Source organism: Propithecus coquereli, unplaced genomic scaffold (assembly GCF_000956105.1).
Source record: "Propithecus coquereli isolate 6110/MARCELLA unplaced genomic scaffold, Pcoq_1.0 Scaffold396, whole genome shotgun sequence".
NCBI classification, from domain to species: domain Eukaryota; kingdom Metazoa; phylum Chordata; class Mammalia; order Primates; family Indriidae; genus Propithecus; species Propithecus coquereli.
The window spans coordinates 510,512-531,774 of record NW_012149685.1 but is presented as its reverse complement, the minus strand read 5'-3'; the positions used below and the strand labels follow the sequence as shown (position 1 = coordinate 531,774).

The 21,263-nt window shown below is 34.2% G+C and overlaps 1 protein-coding gene across 1 annotated transcript in view; it reads left to right on the top strand.

Annotated features, from left to right (window-relative positions):
- The window catches only part of LRRC7 (leucine rich repeat containing 7), a 571,016-nt gene that overhangs the window by 528,721 nt on the left and 21,032 nt on the right, over nucleotides 1–21,263 (top strand). Inside the window, exon 26 of the mRNA XM_012652676.1 lies at nucleotides 12,351–12,443. Within this exon, the coding sequence (XP_012508130.1) occupies nucleotides 12,351–12,443 (93 nt within the window). The remainder of the gene's footprint in view (nucleotides 1–12,350; nucleotides 12,444–21,263) is intronic.

Sequence of the window (21,263 nt, the reverse complement as noted above, 5' to 3'; positions counted from 1 at the left end):
AGGAAAGGACATAAATATAACTCCTTTTGCTATGCCAGTTTTTTCTGCCTTGGTTTTAGGCTTAAATGATTTAGAATGCATTACACATTTCAAAATAGCTAGAAATGTGGACTTGAAATGATCCCAACACATAGAAATGTAAATGCCCATGATGATGGATATCCTAAATACCCTGACTTCATCTTGACGCATTCTATGCATGTAACAAAATATCACATATACTCCATAAATATGTACAAATATTAAGTATCAATTTAAAAAAGTTTAGGGTGACTATAAGAAAGCCTAAAGAGCCTTTAAACAAATAGTACTGATCCCAAAACTATGCTCTCCCACCCCCAATTATAAATCAAGAAGTTTCTTAAAATTTTTTTCACCATCAGTATAATATTCGTCCACTACTAGGGGCATACTGGAGCCAGCTCACACTGGCCCAGTATCATGTGCACTCTTCCCCACTCCACCTTCAGTGACATCACATTAACAGGTGGAAGTTACGGGAAAAATTACACCACGAAAATCAGCAAACACTACAAATTAGGGTATTCTCCCATCCCCAACTAGCTGTTAAACATTTTCCAACACACCTCTGACTACTACCATGTTTTCTTTCTTTTTCTTTTTCTAACCTCTCCACTTCTTCATTTACTTCTACAGCATTCAAGAAAGAAAAGCTTAGGACTAGATCTCGAAATTTGCGGTTCCAGTTTCATGTTTACGTTTATTAAGCTGTATGACCCTGGCCAAGTTAGTAACTCTTCCTAAGGTTCTGCTTGTCTCCTTATGAACTGAGGACACTGCCACTCACTAACATTCAAAAAGTTTTTATGAGAGTCAAATGATACAATTGTACACATACACCACACACACACACACACACACACACACAGAGTAAACCTGACACTGAGAATACAGAAATAGAAAATAGAAGAAATGGAAATAGAAGATTTTGAGACTTAAAATATTGAAAGAAACTTAATAATTATCAGTCTCAACCTTCTTAATCTACAGATGGAAAAACAAATCAAAAAATATAAAGAGATTAAAAAAGGTTATGTAGTTCACTCATCATGAAACTATTTCTTGTATTTTTTTACTTTCCTAAGTTATATTTATTTTGAAAAGTCAGATCCCTCTAATATGTGTGTGCGGTTGTGTGTTTTCAAGCAAGACTCTTATTCCAAATTTAATAAGAAAAAAGTGTAGAAAAATACTTAAAACAGAATTATAAGACTATATGGAGTTTTGCATGAAAATTATAGAGTAGTGATTTAAGAGTAAGGACCACAGAGGCAGCATAAAATTTCTGATGTGGATTTTGGGCATATAAATCAAAACATTCATTTAAACAAGACATTTCTAGTGGTCTTTAAAAGAGCCAAGAAGAGAAAAATAAAGTCTCACTTAAACGATCATAACAGCAATGTTAAATTTGGTCAAGTATAATATGGAAAAAAACCTAAATCATTCAACATTTTTAAGAGCAAGGAGATACCATAAACCATAAACATAGCACAAAGAAAGACTGCTCAGCAAGACTAAACACTAATTCTATTAAAGTAACTCTTGGAAACTACTTTAAAAAAAGTAATCACTTATTGTAATGCTACAGGTTTAAAAAATCTGATTAGAATGAATACACGTTTTTATTTAGGGAAAAGAAGTCTGAATGAAAATAGCAAAAGAAGAGACAATAGTTACCATACACTGAGGGCCTGCTGTGTGTTTTGAACTATACATCTGACACACAGGTCTGGCATTCAGGGGTGAGTAACCTGTACAGTTGCACCAGGTCCTGCTTAGAAGGGCCCCACCCTTGGATTAAGGCTCCATTGTCACCATTTTGTAATTCTTAATAATTGTTGATCGAGGAGCCTCATATTTTCACTTTGTACCAGGCCCAACTAATTATAGAACTAGTCCTGCTTACATACACTATTTCATTTAATCATCACAATAATCTTATTCCCTTTTTATTAATATAAATGAACACCCAAGGCACAGAGAAATAAGTAATTTATGGAAAGTATAATTGGTCAAGATGGAATTTTTACCCAGTTTATCTGACCCGAAACCCAAGTTCTGTGTCACAATCTGTTAAATTAACCACATGATCTCTGACACCTAGCTGCTGTGGTCTCAGTGTCCTCTTTTGTCAAATGATATTAATTAAACCTGCTTGAACAACAACTAAGAACTGCAGAACTGCCTCATGCAGATGGAGTGTTGATATGAACTCACATAAACACTCCAAATTGCTTTGAAAAGCCAAAGCTACTGAAGAAATGGGAACTTTTAATATTAACAAAAACATAACTCTGTATCCCTTAACGTGACCCAAAGAACTCACGTATTTTTAATCTGATTAAAGTTCCATATGGCAATGAACATATATAAATAAATGCTACCACTGATGACATTAAATGAATTAGAATGAATTATCATTTGTTACCTAAGCAGAATATTCAACTTTGTTTAGCCATAAAGAAGCACTTGGTAAACTTTGATGTTTCTTCTCAGTGATGAAGCCCTTTAAATTTTCAAACCGCTCATCACAATCAAACAGGGCAAAATATCCAAGACTTCTAGAAACTTAGAATTCTACTTTAATGCACTTATTTGTACATGTTTATTTTTCAGAAACAATGAATATCAAGTCTGTTTTCAACTCTAAGATTAAATAAAATAAAATATATGGACATGATTTTTAAACTATAAAGTGTTACCCAGATTCAAGATATTAATTTCTATAGACTATAAATCTTATTTCTAATAATAAATGTTCTTTTTAATGAAAAGTCTGCAGCAAAAACCATGTACATGTCACCTAAAGTTTATTATCGGGGCATTTTACTTGGAAAATGTATTCTAATGCATAAACCACTTAGATTACTGACAAAAATAATAGAGGATAAGAGTCATATTTGCATTAAGTAGTAAACTAAAGAAAACAGCCAGAAAGTGAAGGCTTGACTCCCATTCCACATGAAAAACTCTTAGCCACAATATCCGTCCTATTAGCTCTTCCTTTTCTTTCCCAGTCTAACTGAAGAAGCTTAACGATCCTATCCACCTTATCCTCCCCTTCAAAATATAGTAATACTTTATCTTAATTCTTCTCAACTTCAGCTGTAGACTCTGTTCAGGAGCTTTAAAAAACACTGGTGCCTTGCCCTCATCCCCAGATAAACTGATTTTATTAGTCTTTATGTGGCCTGGGAAGTGGGAATTTTCAAAACTCCCCAGGTGATGCTATTGTGTAGCCAAAGTTGAAAAACACTGCTTTAAATATTTTATAGCTCAATAACTTACCGGCTGAATAATATATTGATATTATCACTATTTAAAACCATACATAATCGATCATAACTTGTTGAATATTTTTAAAAGAAACTAAAATTAGCTTTTGCAAATATATAATCCAAGACAGTGTATACTTATATATGTAGAATATATAGATACCAAAGCATAAATAAGAAGAGAAAATATCAACATGATGCTTCAAACCTCTTGAAACCTTTTCATATATTAACTGATTTAATTTAATTGATAATGCTGTGATATAAGTAGAGCAGTTTCCATTTTATTGACTAGAAAAGTAAGACTAAGAGAAGTTAAATATCTTGTCTGTGGTCATACAAAAATTTAGAAACTGAGCTAGAATTAGAACCCAGTCTCATGAAACTACCACATTTCATGCTGCAGGCTGCTACACTATAACCAAGCATGTAAGTCAAGAGTAAGTTCATATTGGAAGAGTGAAACAATGGAAAAATACACCTTCTAGTCCATCCATGTCTGCCCCAGACATGAGGCCATACCCTAACATATCAAGATGGCAGGAGCTCCATAGTTGTCTCCTGCCAGTGCCTGCAAGTATACATGCAAACTAAAGTTTGTGCCTGAAATAGAACTTGTAAGATTACATTAGACTCAGCCTCCATGAGTTATACAAACTGTTATGCATCCATCATATTAAAGGAAAAAAAGTTCCCAACTCTTCTCAAAAGAAGATGCTGTAGTCTATCCTGGAAGAATTCATTTTAATACCTATTAATATTTGAAATACATGAAGCAATTGGCTGAAAGACAAGATTTCAGACTTTCTTTGGATTAGATGCTCTGGCCAGCCGCCTGAAGAGCACATAGGAGTTCCAGGTGAGGATTTTTTGCCTACTGTGGGCAGGTGAAGAAAACCACATTCTTCCAAGTGATGTAAGAAGAAAAACTTTGAAAGATTTGTTTTATTTACATTATTTATTTTTAAATTAAAAGGCAATAATTTAATAAAGATACTTATAAAATAGGTGTTAAAATGATTGTAATATTTTTTTTATTCAAATAATTTCAGGGACATCCTATACCTCATCCTGCCCCACATAAAGAATTGCTATTTGTAAATATTTTCCCCCATAGAATTTTATTCTTTAGTCATCAAAATAATGCTTTAGCTCTAAATTTATAATTCATAGTTTGACAAAAAGAATGTGTAACTCAACACCACAAATTCTATCAATTGACTTTATAAGTTTTCTGTAGTCATGTGGTAGAATGCAGTAAACATTGCAGTAGGAATCAAAAGCCTTTTTTTAGGGTTCCACTAAATATAGGTATGATCATGTTGGTTTCTGTAAGTATAAAGTGAAGAAAGTGAAATGAATCATCTTTAAAACTTTTTTCCAGACTGAAAAAGCATTTGAGTTTCTATTTCCTAGATACATACAGAGTCAGCTGATTTTTTCTGAAAGACCTAGAAAATGCTATAGCAAGGGATTTTATTCAACAATCTTGATGAATAAAATCTTTTTGAAAGATTTAATTAGGGATTTGAGCCGGACTTACATCTCTCATTCACAACAGAAAAAGGTATGAAAATACAAGAAGGATCACTATTTCAAAAAATATTAATTATTCTTGAGTATTAACATTTATGTATTTTATAATTATTGTTACCTTTCTGAGCCTATTACTCAGGCTCTTTAGAAATATTGGAAAATGTAGAAAAGTTTTATATAGACTTTGTATGGCTATGCAATGCACATAATGTAAGTCAAAACAAAAAATTATAGAACCTTATTAGTGCATGGCAGTCCTTATCATACAAGTGCTGTTACATAATAACCCATAAAACCAGGAGCTAAAAGTAACAGCAACTTTAATTTCAAGTTTAATTTACATACCATGAAGCATTCTCTCTGCTTCTGTTAAATCTCCATCCTCATCTGATTTGACCTCTCAGCCATGTGGTTTGACTCTCCCTTTTTCTTGAAACATTTTCTTCTCTTGGCTACCATTATTCTACCGGTTTTCCTCTCACCACACCAGCCACTATTTCCTGGTTTCTTTGTTGGTTCCTTCTTTGTCCTGACCAAATATTGGGTGATCCAGTGCTCAAGATTTGACTCTTCTCTTTTCTATCCACACTCGTCCCTAGATGATCTTACTCAGCTCTAGGCCAAGTGACTCCAACCTTGACCTCTCTCCTGTACTCCAGATGTTTCCATGCAATCAGCTACTTGTTGACATCTCAACTTAGATGACCAATGAACTTCTTAAAGTCAGCATGGTCAAAAGAAACTGCCAATTTCCCACTGTTGCCCCTACCAACCCTGCTTCCCTTCCAGACTTCCCCATTTCAGTTAATGGCCCCTCTATTCACCCTTTTGCTATGACCCTTTTTCTTACAGCCCACACCCAATCCACAGCAATTCCATCAAAATGTATCCTGAATCCACCACATCTTAGCACCTGCACCGCTACCATCTTAGTCAGCCATAAGCTCACCCCTAACGACTTCAAAAGCCCCTGAATTGCTTTCTCTCCTTCCAGTTTACTTCCCCTTGATCTATTCCCCACTGCCACAGTGATCTTTTCAAAACATAAATCATATCACATCACTTTTCTGCTTAAAATTCTCTACTGGCTTTCAAATAAATTTGCTTTCTGAATAAATTCTAAATCCTCATTGTGGCATAATGTCCCTACAGATCTGGCCCCTGCCTAGCTCTGTTTCTACTCATTCCCTGGTGGTTTTCTCTGTCATGCTGATTGTGTTGTTTTTTAGCAGCTTTATTGATATAATTTACATACCATAAAGTTCACTTGTTTAAAGTGTACAATTCAGTGGGCTTTTATTATATTTATACAGTTGTGCAACCATTACCATAATCTGACTTTCCATTTTCATCACGCCAAAAAGAAACTTTATACATATTAACAGTCATTTTCCATACTCCTCCCTCCAGCCCTAGACAACCACTCATCTACTTTCTCTGTATATATATTTAACTATTCTAGACAATTAATATAAATGGGATCATACAATAAGTGTTTTTTCATGACTTGCTTCTTTCACTTAACATAATGTACTAAATGTAGCATGTATCAGTACTTCATTCCATAACATTGCTAAATAATATTTCATTGTATGGATATATCACATTTTGCTCATCCATTTATCAGCTGATGGGCAATTTGGGTTGTTTCTACTTTTTGGCTATTATGAATAATGCTACTATGAACATTAATGTACAAATTTGTGTGTAGATGTATGCTTTCATATTTCTTGGGTAGATACATAGAAGTGAAATTGCTGAGTCATATAGTAATTATGTTTAGCATTTTGAGGAACTGCCAAACTATTCTCTAAGGTAGCTACAACATATTACATTCCCACCAGCAAGAAATGAGGCTTCTACTGTCTCCACAGCCTCACTATACTTGTTATTGTCTGTCTTTTTTATTATAGCCATCTTGTGAATTAGTATCTCATTAAGATTTTGATTTACATTTATCTAATGACTAGTGATGTTGAATATCTTTTCATGTGCTTATTAAATATTCATATATCTTCTTTGGAGAAATGTCTATAAAAATCTTTTGCCTATTTTTAATTGGGTTATTTGTCTTTTTATTATTAGATTGTAAGAGTTATTTATATATTCTGGATACAAGACCCTAACTAGATATATGTTTTGCTAATATTTTTTCCCATTCTGTGAGTTTTCTTTTCCTTTTCTTGATGGTCTCCTTTGAAGCACAAAAGTTTTTAATTTTGATGAAGTCCAACATATAAATCTTATGCACCTTTGGTTTCATATCAAGGAATCATTGCCTAATCTAAGATCATGAACTTGACTCCTCCTGTATTTTATTCTAAGAGTTTTACAGTTTAGGTCTTATGTTTCAGTCTATGGTCTACTTTGAGTTAATTTTTGTGTATGGTGTGAGATATGATACAGATTTATTCTTCTGCATGTGAATATCCCGCTGTCCCAGCACCATTTGTTGAAAAATTATCTTGAACTCTTTGTCAAAATAATTTGACCATAAATGTTAGGGTTTATTTCTGGACTCTCAATCCTATTACATTGATCTATATGTCTGTCCTTATGTCATCTCGTTGTTTCTTGACTTTATAAAGACCTATCCACCTTTAGGACAATTACAATTGCCTTTTTCCTCTGCTTAGGATAGTTTTCCATTTTTCTTGTTGTCCATTGCTTATCCTTAACATCATTTACATTTCCACTCAAATGTCACATACTCAGAGAGGCTTCTCTTGTCTACTCTATCTAAAATAGCTGCTCACCCCCATTCAATCAATCTCTACTACCTTTTCTTCTTTATTTTTTCAACAGCTCATTTTACTGTCTGGAATTATTTGTTTGTTTGTTTGTTTTTTTTTTTGGAGACAGAGTCTTACTCTGTTGCCCAGGCTAGAGTGCTGTGGGGTCAGCCTAGCTCACAGCAGCCTCAAACTCCTGGGCTTAAGCAATCCTTCTGTCTCAGCCTCCCAAGTAGCTGGGACTACAGGCATGTGCCACCATGCCCGGATAATTTTTTCTACATATTTTTAGTTGTCCAGATAATTTCTTTCTATTTTTAATAGAGACGGGGTCTCGCTCTTGTTCAGGCTGGTCTCGAACTCCTGACCTCAAGCGATCCTCCCGCCTCGGCCCCTCAGAGTGCTAGGATTACAGGCGTGAGCCACCGCGCCCAGCCTATTTGTTTGCTTTTATGTTTAGTACCTATCTTCCTCATTTGAATGTAAGTTCCATGAGGTCAAACATTTTTTTATCTTCCTGGCACTTAGTAGGGAATCAATAAATATTTGTATAATAAAGGCATGAATCATGATTTCTGCAATAATTTTCATTTTCAAAGCTATAATGGTTTTTCAAAGTAGTTGATTATATAATTGAAGCACTCTTTGAATAACTGGAATTCATTCTAAAATTGGTCATGTGTTTTAACAAGGAGCTGTTATATCCTTTTGCTGCTGTATATTTGAAAGTATCCTTGGCTGAACATTCATATTATCTCATTCATTTATTTATTCAAGCAAAACTTAATTGAGTGCTATGTGGCAGCTGTTGCTCTACATAGTCAATGAAGAGATAATAGACATAAGGAAGTGATTCAGATGTCCCACTTGCATGGAAAACCATATATTAATAGATGTGGATATTTCTTCAGCAGAGCTTCTCTATGATAACCCTCCCAGGGTTCAGGCCTGGAAATGGCTTCAGAGGTGAAATGTTCTTAGTTATAAGCTTTCTTCTTGATGCTTCAGAAATTAACAACCCTCCAATGGGTGAAAACCTTCCCTTAAATTTCATACAGTGTAGGATATTTGAGGTTCTAGTTGTTTGAGTTACCAAGGGGATTTTCAAACAAGTGTCTAATTTAGTTTCTTTTTTAATAAAAGACAATAAAAAAGTTTCTTTTACATTTGCAAATAAACAAGATTTCCCTAGATTTTTTTATCCACTAGGACACCTAATTACGAGTGACTCAAATAATAAGACTTAATCAAAAACAGAATGTTTTGACTCATATAAGCTGAAATTCCAGGGATAGGGCATGCTTCAGATAAGAATTAATGCTAGGCTCAGTGGAATTCATGACTTCTTTCTCCATGGGTTGGTTTCTGTCTCAGACAGACTTCTTCCTTGTGGTAGAAAGATGGCTATGAGAGCTTCAGATCTTCTCATTTAAAACTAGCAAGAAGGAGCAAGATTCTCTTTTCTGGAAATCCTAGTAGAAATCTCATAATTCCTTTTTGATTGGGTTACCTGCCCATTTTGTAAACAATCACATTTTTAGGGAATACAGTGCTTTGTTTTAGGTCTAGATAACATAACGAACCCAGAGCATACAGGCTGAGCATAAGAAAGTGAGTGGTTCTTCAAAGAGAAATTAAGGTTTAGCTGCCAGAAGAAGAATGAATGCATCTTGGGGAGCAGAAACAAGTGTCTACTAAAAGTCGTATGATATACACTGCAAGGAAAGAGAATGGTCACTAAGAAGACACTTCATTATGGCTTTACCAGGTATCTTTCTGTTACTCCCTAATCCTGAATTACACCTCCCCAAACACACACACACAGAGCATTACTTCCTGTGTTCCTCTGCTACTAGGTTTTAGAGTATTGCGGGACCAAGTCAGACCCTACCCACTATGGATTACAGATTATGACCTCATAGGACCTCACTGTAACATAGCAATCCATTTTGTAATGAAGTTCTCTCTAAAACAAGACCCAGTATTATAACTAGAGTAAGACTAACACACACCAGAAGTATTAAGTAAAGTCAAATGATGGAAACCATCTCTGAAAGACTCAAATGCACCATTGTTACCAAAGTGCTCCATATGTTTTCAGCCAGAGATGTCATTTTTTGAAAATCAGTCTCTCAAAAGATAACTGAAATACTGATTCTCATTAAATAAACTATTTATTAGCTTCTTAGACCTGACCTTTTGTTGGAACACTGCATTTCCTCCTTGCTAATACTCCAGTTTCAGACTGCTTCTGGCAGTGAGGTATTCTCCCCTCTTACATTTTATGGCTTCTTTGGGCCTCAGCAGCAGGTGGAACTCCTTATATGTGAGATGAGTACTCTCTCTGACATGCTTTATGAGACCCAATAGTCACAACACAACCTATTAGCCATACCTTAGCATGCCCAAGAGTAGGCTAGCTTCAGATCAGAATTTATGTTTGTTTGTCACACTTATAAAACCACAATATCATCTTTATTATTTCTATTATTAAAAAATATATTGAGGCAGTTTTTCATATAACTTGGCACATATGAAATTCATTTCCCTTAGATTTTTAGTGCCCTCCAGATTTACAATAATATCAAATAGATATAGTCACTACCTTGAAAGAGAACAACTGGAGACTACTCTCAGCAATTTACTTTGCAAATAAAATCTGTTGCATTTGTTTCCTTTCAGGTTTTATATTGGTCTGGGGAAAGCCAGAAGTGCATACACCTTCCACATGTTACATTGTGCTATATGAAATTTTTATGTTAGAAAGATATAACCCCAATTTTAAATAATTTAATTGGAAATGCATAGATACATGGGAAAAAACAAAATAAAAGTGTTTTAATTATATTGGTTGCTTTCTTCTCATTTTATAATTAATAAATAACAAAAAGGTACACTGGAATGTTGAATAAAGCTAAATTAATTATTCCTTCCAGATACATCAAATTATTATATGTTCATATCCATAGACTGTGAGCCATATACATATAAACTATTATAAGCTGTAGTTTCTACCACTCTATGGTAAGTAGTTTTAACAAATCTAGCTCAAGTGAAGAAAAAGTTGCAATTAAATGTATCTTTAAAATAAAATTATGGGAAGTACTTATGGTAATAGCATTTACCCATAATTTAGAAACTGTTCATTAATGACTCTACCATGAAAATCACATTAGTGGATAGTTTTTTTGCCATTGTGTTGCAAGTGAATTATGTAATAGCTAAACATTATATTTACTATTATGAAATATGACAGTGAATTAAGGATAGTCCCATTAAACAGACAAACCTAATTGATCCAGGTTCCAGTGACAATATGTGATTCAAGGAATAGGATTCAAGTTTGCCTTGACCTACCTAAGAGGTAAGGATTAAAGGTCCCTTTACTATAAAAATACAGAGAGTATTTTGGGCATGTACATTTTCCACAAGCAAATTAATAAACTAAGCAAAAATGGTGGAGAAAAAAACATTAAGCTATTTAAGAAAACAAACATTTCCAATCACCATTAAGAACTTTTCCAGTATATATTTATATAAATACAAAATATATGCTAATGTATTTTCTGATTTTTTTTTTTTCCTAACTCTTCATTAATCTTTTGCCTGCTCACCTCTGGTAACACCTCTTTCACCTTGTTTTAGTACTTATTCTGCAGTTAAAAGTTATAAGAGTGGTTTTTTTATCTTTATATAACTGAAGTATGCTACCTTTTGGTCCCAAGTCTTTCAAATATCTATCTGGGGTCACCCTGTCCCACTTTACCTGGAGAACTAGCCCACACATACATCCCCAGCTCAGGATCACCAAGAGTTCTTAAGTTTTATAGTTTCTCTAAGTCATCCCTCACACTGATTTCCCTTCTGCTGACTTCTTGATCCACACCCTGCATTAACTTTTATAATAGCTATCATCTTTGCTATAGCCTTACCTCAATGCCATCATTTCCCCATACTACTATAAAACACAAGGCTCTCCTGTTTAACAGACTTTTATTGATGATTTAGGGTATTGAGGAGATAATATACCACAGAACATCAGAATATTAGCCTTCACAGTACTAAACATTTATTGGTCATTCCCTGTCACAAACAATGTCTCCACATTGTTGATCTCTTTCTTAAACTATTCACGCTGTTCTCCTCTTTCTTCTAAGGCCCCTAACTCCTCCTACTCCAGGAGCTGCTGCCAGACTGAAAACTCTTTTCACTGAGCATTTCATTCTTCCTTTGTTTTGTCCTCACTCAAGCTATGGCCCCTTTCTCAAACAAAAAGCCCTAATATTCCTAAATGATACAATTATCTATCAAGGAGATGAATTGTACTGCTCTACTAGAAAGCAGAAGCAACTTATTGAAATAGCCATTATTTCCCCTCACTCTGTATTTGAAAGTTTTCTTTTCTTTGTTCATACTGTCCTTCCCAATCAGTCTGAATGCATGTTGCATTTATGGTAGATACCTAAGATAATGCACAATCTTTTAAGTGTCTATCAGACTTTTAATTTTTAAAAACAGCTAATCAAAATTTAGTCTTGTATGTGGTAACAAATAAGTACTTACTATTATCTGCTTGCCCAGGTAATTTCAAGCTAGTTTCCATCATAACTGATGCCTACAGGAACACTAAACATTTTTTCAGTTTTTACTGCCTTTTGTGTACCAAATCAACATAGGCTAAGAACTCAAGTGAAATGTTAATCTTTTCTATGGGGATGCAGTTATTTGAAAATATTTAGATTTTATAGCTATTTGATTACTTTTTTATATCTTTTTTACATAGTTTTGTGTGAGAATAGAAAAGAATCCTGGTCTTGGATTTAGTATCAGTGGTGGAATTAGTGGACAAGGAAATCCATTCAAACCTTCTGACAAGGTAAGAAATGAATTTCTTGTTGACACCTTTAATTAGAAAAATACTATCTTCTACTGTGGTAACAAAGATTAGAAAAAATTTTAAGTGTTTTTACTGTGCTTTCATGAGGTCACTATGAAGCCAATTAGAAACTTTTTCAGCACAGGGGAAAATGAATTTACTGCAGTGCTTGACAAATACTAAGAATAAGAAAAAAATATATTTAAGCATTTTATTTGAAATGCAGGGGAGTTTTTTTCTATTTTTGTGGGTTTTTTTCCTCACACTTTTATATACATTTGTAAAGAAAGATATATAGGCAATTCTGACAAGTCATTTCCAAAATTTTACTTATAAATCACTTATTTATTGCTTAGGAAAATGTTTTCTCACAGTAACGGAATGATTACACAGTAATTCACTGCAAGGGTAAGCTGACTGACCTCTCTGTCTCTTCAACTTTGGCATGTAAAGAATTTCACTAGTAGAATTGTAGAACTGAAAAACCACAGAAAACAACTTTTCTATGAAAAATCAGAGTTAGCATTAACAGAAGAATCAGATCTTCCTCTTATGCTTATCTCTGCTTGTTAAACTCTGGGGTAAAGGTACCCCACCACCCCAAATTCTAATCTCAACCATTGTCTGCACATCCAACATGCTGTTCATGCTCACATGTGGCCTGCCTAATCCCAGTTTGGACCATCTGACATTTTTATTTTTAAAAAGTTTACCCTGAGCTAAATAACCTACCCTGCTACCATCAGTATTTAATACTCTCAGCTTTGAATCAATAAGTAATTATGATTCAATGATAGTTTAAATGATCTACTTTTGATTGCATCAAATTTAATTGTATTAAGTGACATCACAAAACTCTGGGATGATGAAGAAAGCAAAAATTACATATGAATAAAACCTCCACAGGCTCTTGACTTTCCTTGGAGTCACAAACTGGTTGGAACCATTTCAATTTACCACTATTATAAAAATCCACAGATCAACTTCTGATTATGAGACTTACTTCTGAAAAACCTTGGATGCCCCCACTCTGGAGATTCTGTATCCTGAAACAGAGCCTCTAATCCCATATTTTCCTACAATTCTTCCCAGTCATCTGGTTTCTGATACTTTTCCTATGCCTCTCCCTTTCCTTTTTGGAGAAGAGCAAGAGTAGAGGTTGGACCAAAAGAAGGAATTATTCACACTATTATATACATTAGGAAGGAAGGGACTAGAGAAAAACCTCCAGTGACCATGGATGGGAACTCCTTTAATCAACGGACTGGAGCAGCTTTTGATATATAAGGAATGTGAAGGGACAGCCCTAAACACTTAGGGGAATGTCAATGAGAAACATCTGTTTATAAGTAACTACTGCATTTCCATTTTGAAATGATGTTGAGGATACCATTGATTTATTAGAATTAAAATATTCATGTTCTAGTCAGACCGTTTCCTTAACTTAAATATATTATTAATACATTTTAAGATAAAAAGTATAAAAGTTCAAAATTATCGGAAAAAATATTATGGTATTTTTTAAAAACCCAAGGCATTATGTTATTCATCTTGATCCCTCTTTTTGTCTCTGGTTTTACATCTCCTCCTTAAATTCTCCCAATGAAAAGTTAATAACATTACCATTCTTAACATAGTTGAAATTCAAAAGACATGTTTTTCATTACACTTTTGGCAGCTGCAGGGTAAAAAATATTTTTAAATTAAGGATGAACAGATTGCTAAATAGTCAAGATGTCAGAATGCTGTTGTGTTTCTGCTATTCTCAATGCAGAAGACTAGATCTGAAGCTTTCAAATCATTGCCTGTAATTCTTCCACTATGATGAATATGAACAAGTTACAACTATTAATTTAATTTCTCATTTGTAATATTTGGATGACTTTAGTGAGACTGAACTATGCCTATGAGCTTATAATTTGCTCTTTTGGTTAAATGTAACAGAACTTGAATTATAATGTGTCCATTGAGAGATGTCCCCTCAAAAGCACTTTTCTTTGACTGATTACACTCTAAAACACTTCACAATCTGAAAAGTGAATCTCTATTATTGCAAAATTGCTAGGAGTAACTGGAAGTTCCTAATGCACAGAATAACCACAATACTGCTCTTAATTTACTGATCACTTTTGGTGGCACGCCAAACGTATGGCAGATACTTTTGTTCAGAGGATCAGAAGACATTGGCTCTGACAATTTACCCAAGAATTTAGTCCACTGACAAGGAAAGAAATTAGTCTCTTGGAAACTCAATTGTATATTTTAGCCCCAATTCCCTATATTTGTAGTGGTTGCATAAAAAAAGAGTAGAACCCAGTGCCTGTATTTACCAAAAAATATTAAACAGTAAGAAGATTAAAATGAACTAAAATACTCCTCTCTCCAATGTTGAAAAACAGAGTGGTTTTTCATGAGTTAGCTAATTTACAGCCGGAAGAGAGAAGAACCAAATTAAACAGATGTTTAAATTTAACAGATACTGCCTGAGTCTGAGGTAGATGTTTTATAAGGAATCTAGTCATGGAAAAGTTTAAACTTTAATATGCTACATACTCTCTTCTAATAAATAAGTCATGGATTAGGCATATTCACAGAAATACACTATATTATTTTACTTACTGTTCATGGATGTTTGAATATTTTGCCACTCAAAATTCTAAGTATCCAAGAATATCTGAATGTCTTAGAGGCATTGAGGATTTTCTATATTAAAGTATAAACCAATAAATTTGTTCCATTCTCTTCATTATTGTTGATGAGAGCCACTGTTTCAACCAAATGTCAAGGACCAATGTGAGAGAGCATCCAAACTGATTACAGCCAGACAGAGAAAGCTTCAAGTAGTCATTCCAAAAGGCTGAGAGTTGGGACTAAGGCAAAAGTGAGCTGTGTTGTTCAGTCTGGCAGAAGTTCTGATCTAAGTTCTGGAGTAGTGTGGGATTACTGCAGCAAACACACAGGACAGCCCGAAAGTTAACTGAGGCTTTATGAAGGATTCAAGATTAAGCCTGAATGAGAGAATATTTTGAGAGAATATATGAGAGAATGAGAGAATATATGAGAGAATATTTTGTACCAGACTTTGAGAGTTTAGAACAGCAACTTGTCTAGCAAGCTTAACTCTTCTCCAAGACCCACAGGTCTAATCAAATATGGTCTCCTCCAATTAAAGAGATAGAGCAGTCCCATAGTTGATATTGCCAGAACGATGTTTAGTAGTTGAAAAAAACCAGTTCACTCACCATGGAGCTCATTATTTTGCAGTTCGTTGTCACATAGGGCCACCATTTGTCCTCTCAATGAAGTGGATGGAAGCCATGATCTGATTTCTTACAATAGAGAAACATTGCTGTCAAATTGGCAAGATGCTGCAAAGAGATGAAAGATTCTGACACAACAAATCTGATAATTAAGCAATAAAAATAATTCCCTTTTATTGAGTGTCTACAATGTTCTGGGCACTGTATTAGGCTCTTTAATAATATGTACATGAACTTACGTGATCTTCATAACAACTTCTTTTAGTTGAGGGGTATTATTATTCCCCACTTTACTGAGGCCCAGAGGGACTAATTAACTTGCCCAAGGTCACTTAGCTGATCTGTGGCAGACAAGATTTGAAACCAAAATGATCTGACTCCAAATCCTTTTTTCGTAATAAGCACTATAATATATGCCTCTATCTGCAAATGCCACTTAGTGGAAGAGCCATATGACAAATTTATACCCTGTAGAGTTGATACTAATATGATATTCTAATATTGAAAGTATTACAGAGTCCTCAAATTAGTCATAGTCTAGATATTTGCTTCAACAAGTCCTTAGAAGTCAGCAGGTATTCTCTATTGAATCTAGATAATTAGGAGCACACTGTACAAGATGGATTTCTAAGCAATTATATGACTTGTGGGCTAAGGTATCATTACAGTGGTGATTCTGCCAAAGGAACAAGCCACAATATTCCTTGCCTGAGTTTAAGCACTGATAAAACAATAATTCATGACTGTAAAATTTAAGGTATTTACCAGTACAATTTCCACAGGATGTTGTTAGAAAGAAGAAACTGCATTAATAGATGACTGATACTCTGCTATTATAGTATTTTACAAGGCAACCCAGGACTCTGCAAAAGAAAGAATTTTTAATGATGCATTCACAAAGCCCATCATTCAGGGACTAACATCCTTCCTTACTCCATCTGAGGAAAGAGGGACTAAGCCCCTGGATTTTAAAAACATTAAGGAAGACTCATAGCCCCTTTCTCTATATGTTTTAAAGGTATTGCACTGAACAGTCCTGTGAACAATTACCCAGTCGTAGAATCTAAATGAAAGCAATATTATGGATCCAGCCTATCCTCAAAGAACTTGACAGCAGGAAATATACATACAGCTATATTGGAGCCAGAGAATCACTTATTCTCATTTAGTCATAAACACCTAAGCTTAACAGTTGCCAGAGAGCTTACCATATTTCCACCAACTTGGGCAATATGAATGCAGCCACAGAAATGATAAAAGAAACAAATCCATGTTCTTTTTAAAATACCTTAATTCCAAGCCATACAAAGAGTATTGGAAGCAAGGCAAATATAAAATATGATCACCAATAAACTCTAAATAAATGTCCTAGAATTTCAGAATAAATTACTATAACTTATTTACATTCCTTTAAAATTATTGCCTCTAAGCCCAAATGGCCTGCAGCAGGATTTAAACCTGTCCGCTTTTCAACCCACCTTCTTTGTATAAATATGGGTATTGCTTCAGATAAAAGTTTTATATGATTAGGATTAAGAAGAGAAGGACCATTAGACATGCAGAATTAAAGCATTCATTTGATACCTTTACCTGGAGGATAACAATACCCAGAGGCATACATGGCAATGGCAAGTTCGAAAATGCACAAGAATAAGTTTCCAGTTTTGCTCAGCTTCATGACATTGGGTGGTTCATAAACAGAAGTATGCAAAAGAAATACTTTAACTTATGAAAAAGGTACATAAGGTACATACCATATGTCTATTGCCTCTCAGGTATTCTCCATAGATATGAAAAACAAGAACAGACCAGGCATGGTGACTCATGCCTGTAGTCCCAGCACTCTGGGAGGCCAAGGTGGCAGGATTGTTTGAGGTCAGGAATTCAAGGCCAGCCTGAGCAAGAGCAAGACCCCATCTCTATAAAAAACAGAAAAATTAGCCGGGAATAGTGGCATGCACCTGTAGTCCCAGCTACTCAGGGGACTGAGGTAGGAGGATTGCTTGAGCCCAGAAATTTGAGGTTGCAGTGAGCTACAATGACATCACTGCACCTTAGCCAGGGTGACACAGCAAGACCCTGTCTAAAAAAAAAAAAACAAACAAGAATAGCAAACACAGTTGCCTAGAATGCCACATAGCACAAGATTTATATTTACTAAATATTAAACTACATATAGCATATTTCCTTCACTTTGTACAGCTACTAGGAAAATATGATTTATTTTATATATTTCTAAATTTATTTTGTAAAGTAATTTATATATCTGGAAAAATCTATGTGTTATGTGAAAATAAAATTTAGAACCAAGGTATAGAGATCATACTGTTTTAGACTGTACTTTGGACTAAATTTAGGAAGAGGGTGAAATGACTTTATTTTATATAAAAAAAACTGGATTTTTAAAAATAAATTTTGAGCATATATTATTTTACAACACAAATGATTACTTCAGCTGCATCTTAGTCACTTTGCAATTTGAGGTTCTGAATGCCACTTGGTTGTTTGAGGACATTAAAAGTGAGATGATTTTTTTTCAATAAAAAATGAATTTTTGCCAATTCTGTTCATTGTCTCAATGTTGGGGTAAAAAGCCCTGGATCTATTCAGAAATATTGGTAGAAATGTAGTCTTCAATATCTCCTATTAATAGTATTCCTACAAGGTATATGATCACTTACATGAAGCTTTTTTTTAAAAGGCACGGTAGTGTGCTTTAGCCAATTGAAAAATTCACTATCTAGACATTATAACATAAAGAAGACATGAATTTCAGATTATGAAAGCAAATATATATCATTCAATACCTCCTTGCTTCTTCAAGAAAATATCAGTGGGGTATATGTGTGAAAAAAATAAGGTGATTAAAAAGTATCATTTTAAATAAGAACATTGATTAGGACTTTTTAATTCAACAACATATTTAGAAAATGACTAGAATTAAGAATGATATCACTGTGTGATATTTTGTAACAATCAGTAAAGTATTTTTCCAACAAAAGTAAAGCCTAAGTGGATAGCTAACCATATTAGTTATTGGAGTTATATATTATTTATATTCTGTCTGCTGCATCATTTTAGTCATTAAGCATGGAATAAAATAAGCAAGGGAGAAAATGGCATGAGAAAAGATATAAAGATTTTTTCACATTTGTTTTTATGTGTTGAAAAATGTCATACACTTCTCAGTCAAAATATGAAAGCACTTAAAATTAGCTTATAAATAAGATCTTATGTAATTACTAAAAAGAATCGAGGTCTGCCAATAAATGAGGAGTTAGATTTAATAGTAATAATAGTTTAGGATTACTGCTTTAGGTATCAAATTACACATATGCATTTATTTAATTGCCCATTATCTTTACAGTATAATTAGGGTAGTTATACATAATCTTAGTAACTAATTCTATTTTCCAAAGTACAATGAAGTAGAAAACTGCTTCTTATCTTTGAAACCTTGTTGATTAAACCCCATTACCATGCACAAACGACATTCTCACAAAGAGGGACTACCATTTAACCCCCAGGACATTCATTAATATGAAATAAGCAACCTCTTTTAGTGTTGCACTAAACATTAAAGTGAATAAAGAAAAGTCATATCTTTTTCATTTATTTGTCTCTTTGTTTATTGAGGTATACTGAGGTCTCTTTGTTTATTGAAAGAGAAAAAAAAATATGTTCCCTCTATTCTTTGTGTCAAAGAATGTTTCTACCTTAACTCAGAATGATCAGTTTGAATGCCTAGACTTGGGAAGCTTTGCTTATTCCTATACTGCAAGGAAGGCCCATGATATGCTCAGTTTTGTGTGACTCGCACACGCTAGCTGGGGTGGCTTCAGTTCCCTGAAGGTGTTCATTGCTGGGCCATAAAGTGAGAGTGATCAATGAGACAAAGGAAGAACAAGGAACCACGTTTACTTACAAAACTTCTGCTAGTTTTCCTGAGTATGAACTGCTTCTCCTTCATTCACACAGGCAGTCTCAATGCTTTTATTCTGTATGAGATAATCATCCTCCTTTAAATACACTCTTAGTCTCAGATGTGTACAACTTCAATGCCCTCTATCTTTAACCTATGCCTTTTAAAAAATAACATGGTAGGCCGGGCGCGGTGGCTCACGCCTGTAATCCTAGCACTCTGGGAGGCGGAGGGGGGCGGATTGTTTGAGCTCAGGAGTTCGAGACTGGCCTGAGCAAGAGCGAGACCCCGTCTCTACTAAAAATAGAAAGAAATTAATCGGACAACTGAAAATATATAGAAAAAATTAGCCGGGCATGGTGGCGCATGTCTGTAGTCTCAGCTACTCGGGAGGCTGAGGCAGGAGGATCACTTGAGCCCAGGAGTTTGAGGTTGCTGTGAGCTAGGTGACGCCACGGCACTCACTCTAGTCCGGGCAAAACAGTGAGACTCTGTCTCAAAAAAAAAAAAAAAAATAACATGATAATAAATGAAAATTCCACCACTATAACATTTCAAATAATCTAGAAATATAGAGACTAAATGTGAAAAAAAAAAAACCCTCCCCCTTTTGCACTCTACCCCATAGCACCTATGTACAGCCATGGAGTAAGAGCCATGGCAGTCAGCGTATCAGGAATTCACAGCTATAGTGTCTCCTGGGCACTTGCCCCTGGCCTTTTTGATTTCCTGATTTCACTACCACCTCTAAGAAATACTTCTAGCACCTTCTGACTTTACAATAATATGTTAGTCATTAAATAAAATATATCTAGACATTATAATATGAGGAAGACATGAATTTCAGCTTATGAAAGCAAATAAATATAAAATAATACCATATTAAACCTATGAGGATTATAGTTTGACTGAATATAGCGTACAACAAAACAACTTTTCACTTCAACAACCTTATTTTAGCAGAAGTGACAAAAAAGTTTTGGCTGAATTCTTCACTTTCAATTCATAATTTTGAAATGGTATAGATAGTGTCAAAAAATTATACAATTGAAGGAACTTTAAGGGAACCCGCAGGAATGATAATCAGAAACCTGATTACTGATACTATTTTAGGAATAGCTAGAAAAGAGAATCCACAACCACCTACAGTTACTCACTGCTGTTTTTAATAGTTTCTACTATTTTATGCTATTTGTGAAGCTGAGAAGAAAAGCCATTAGAGGCTCTGACAGAATCAGTAAACTGTACAAAGCTTAGCAATCCAAATATTCACCCCTAGTTGAGGTCTCATATTAAATATAAGATTTAAAGGATTTATAAAATAAAAATAAATGGAAAATATTTCTTTTATTTTTTCCCTTATAGGCCAGAAATCTAGAAAGACAGTAAATTAAGGAGTACAATCATTGACTTTTAAAAGAATATATGACAATTAAGTAGAAGAAAATTCTTTTTTAAACTCAAAAATTTCACCAAAAAATAAATAATATGCAAATATACTTTTCATCAGAGTAGACAGATATCCCAGAGATGTTTAATTGTTAAAAAACAAATAGGGGACTACTGAAGCAATTCATAAAATTAGGAATATAATTATAAAGTAACCAAAACCAAACACGATTTTAGCTCTTACGTTCA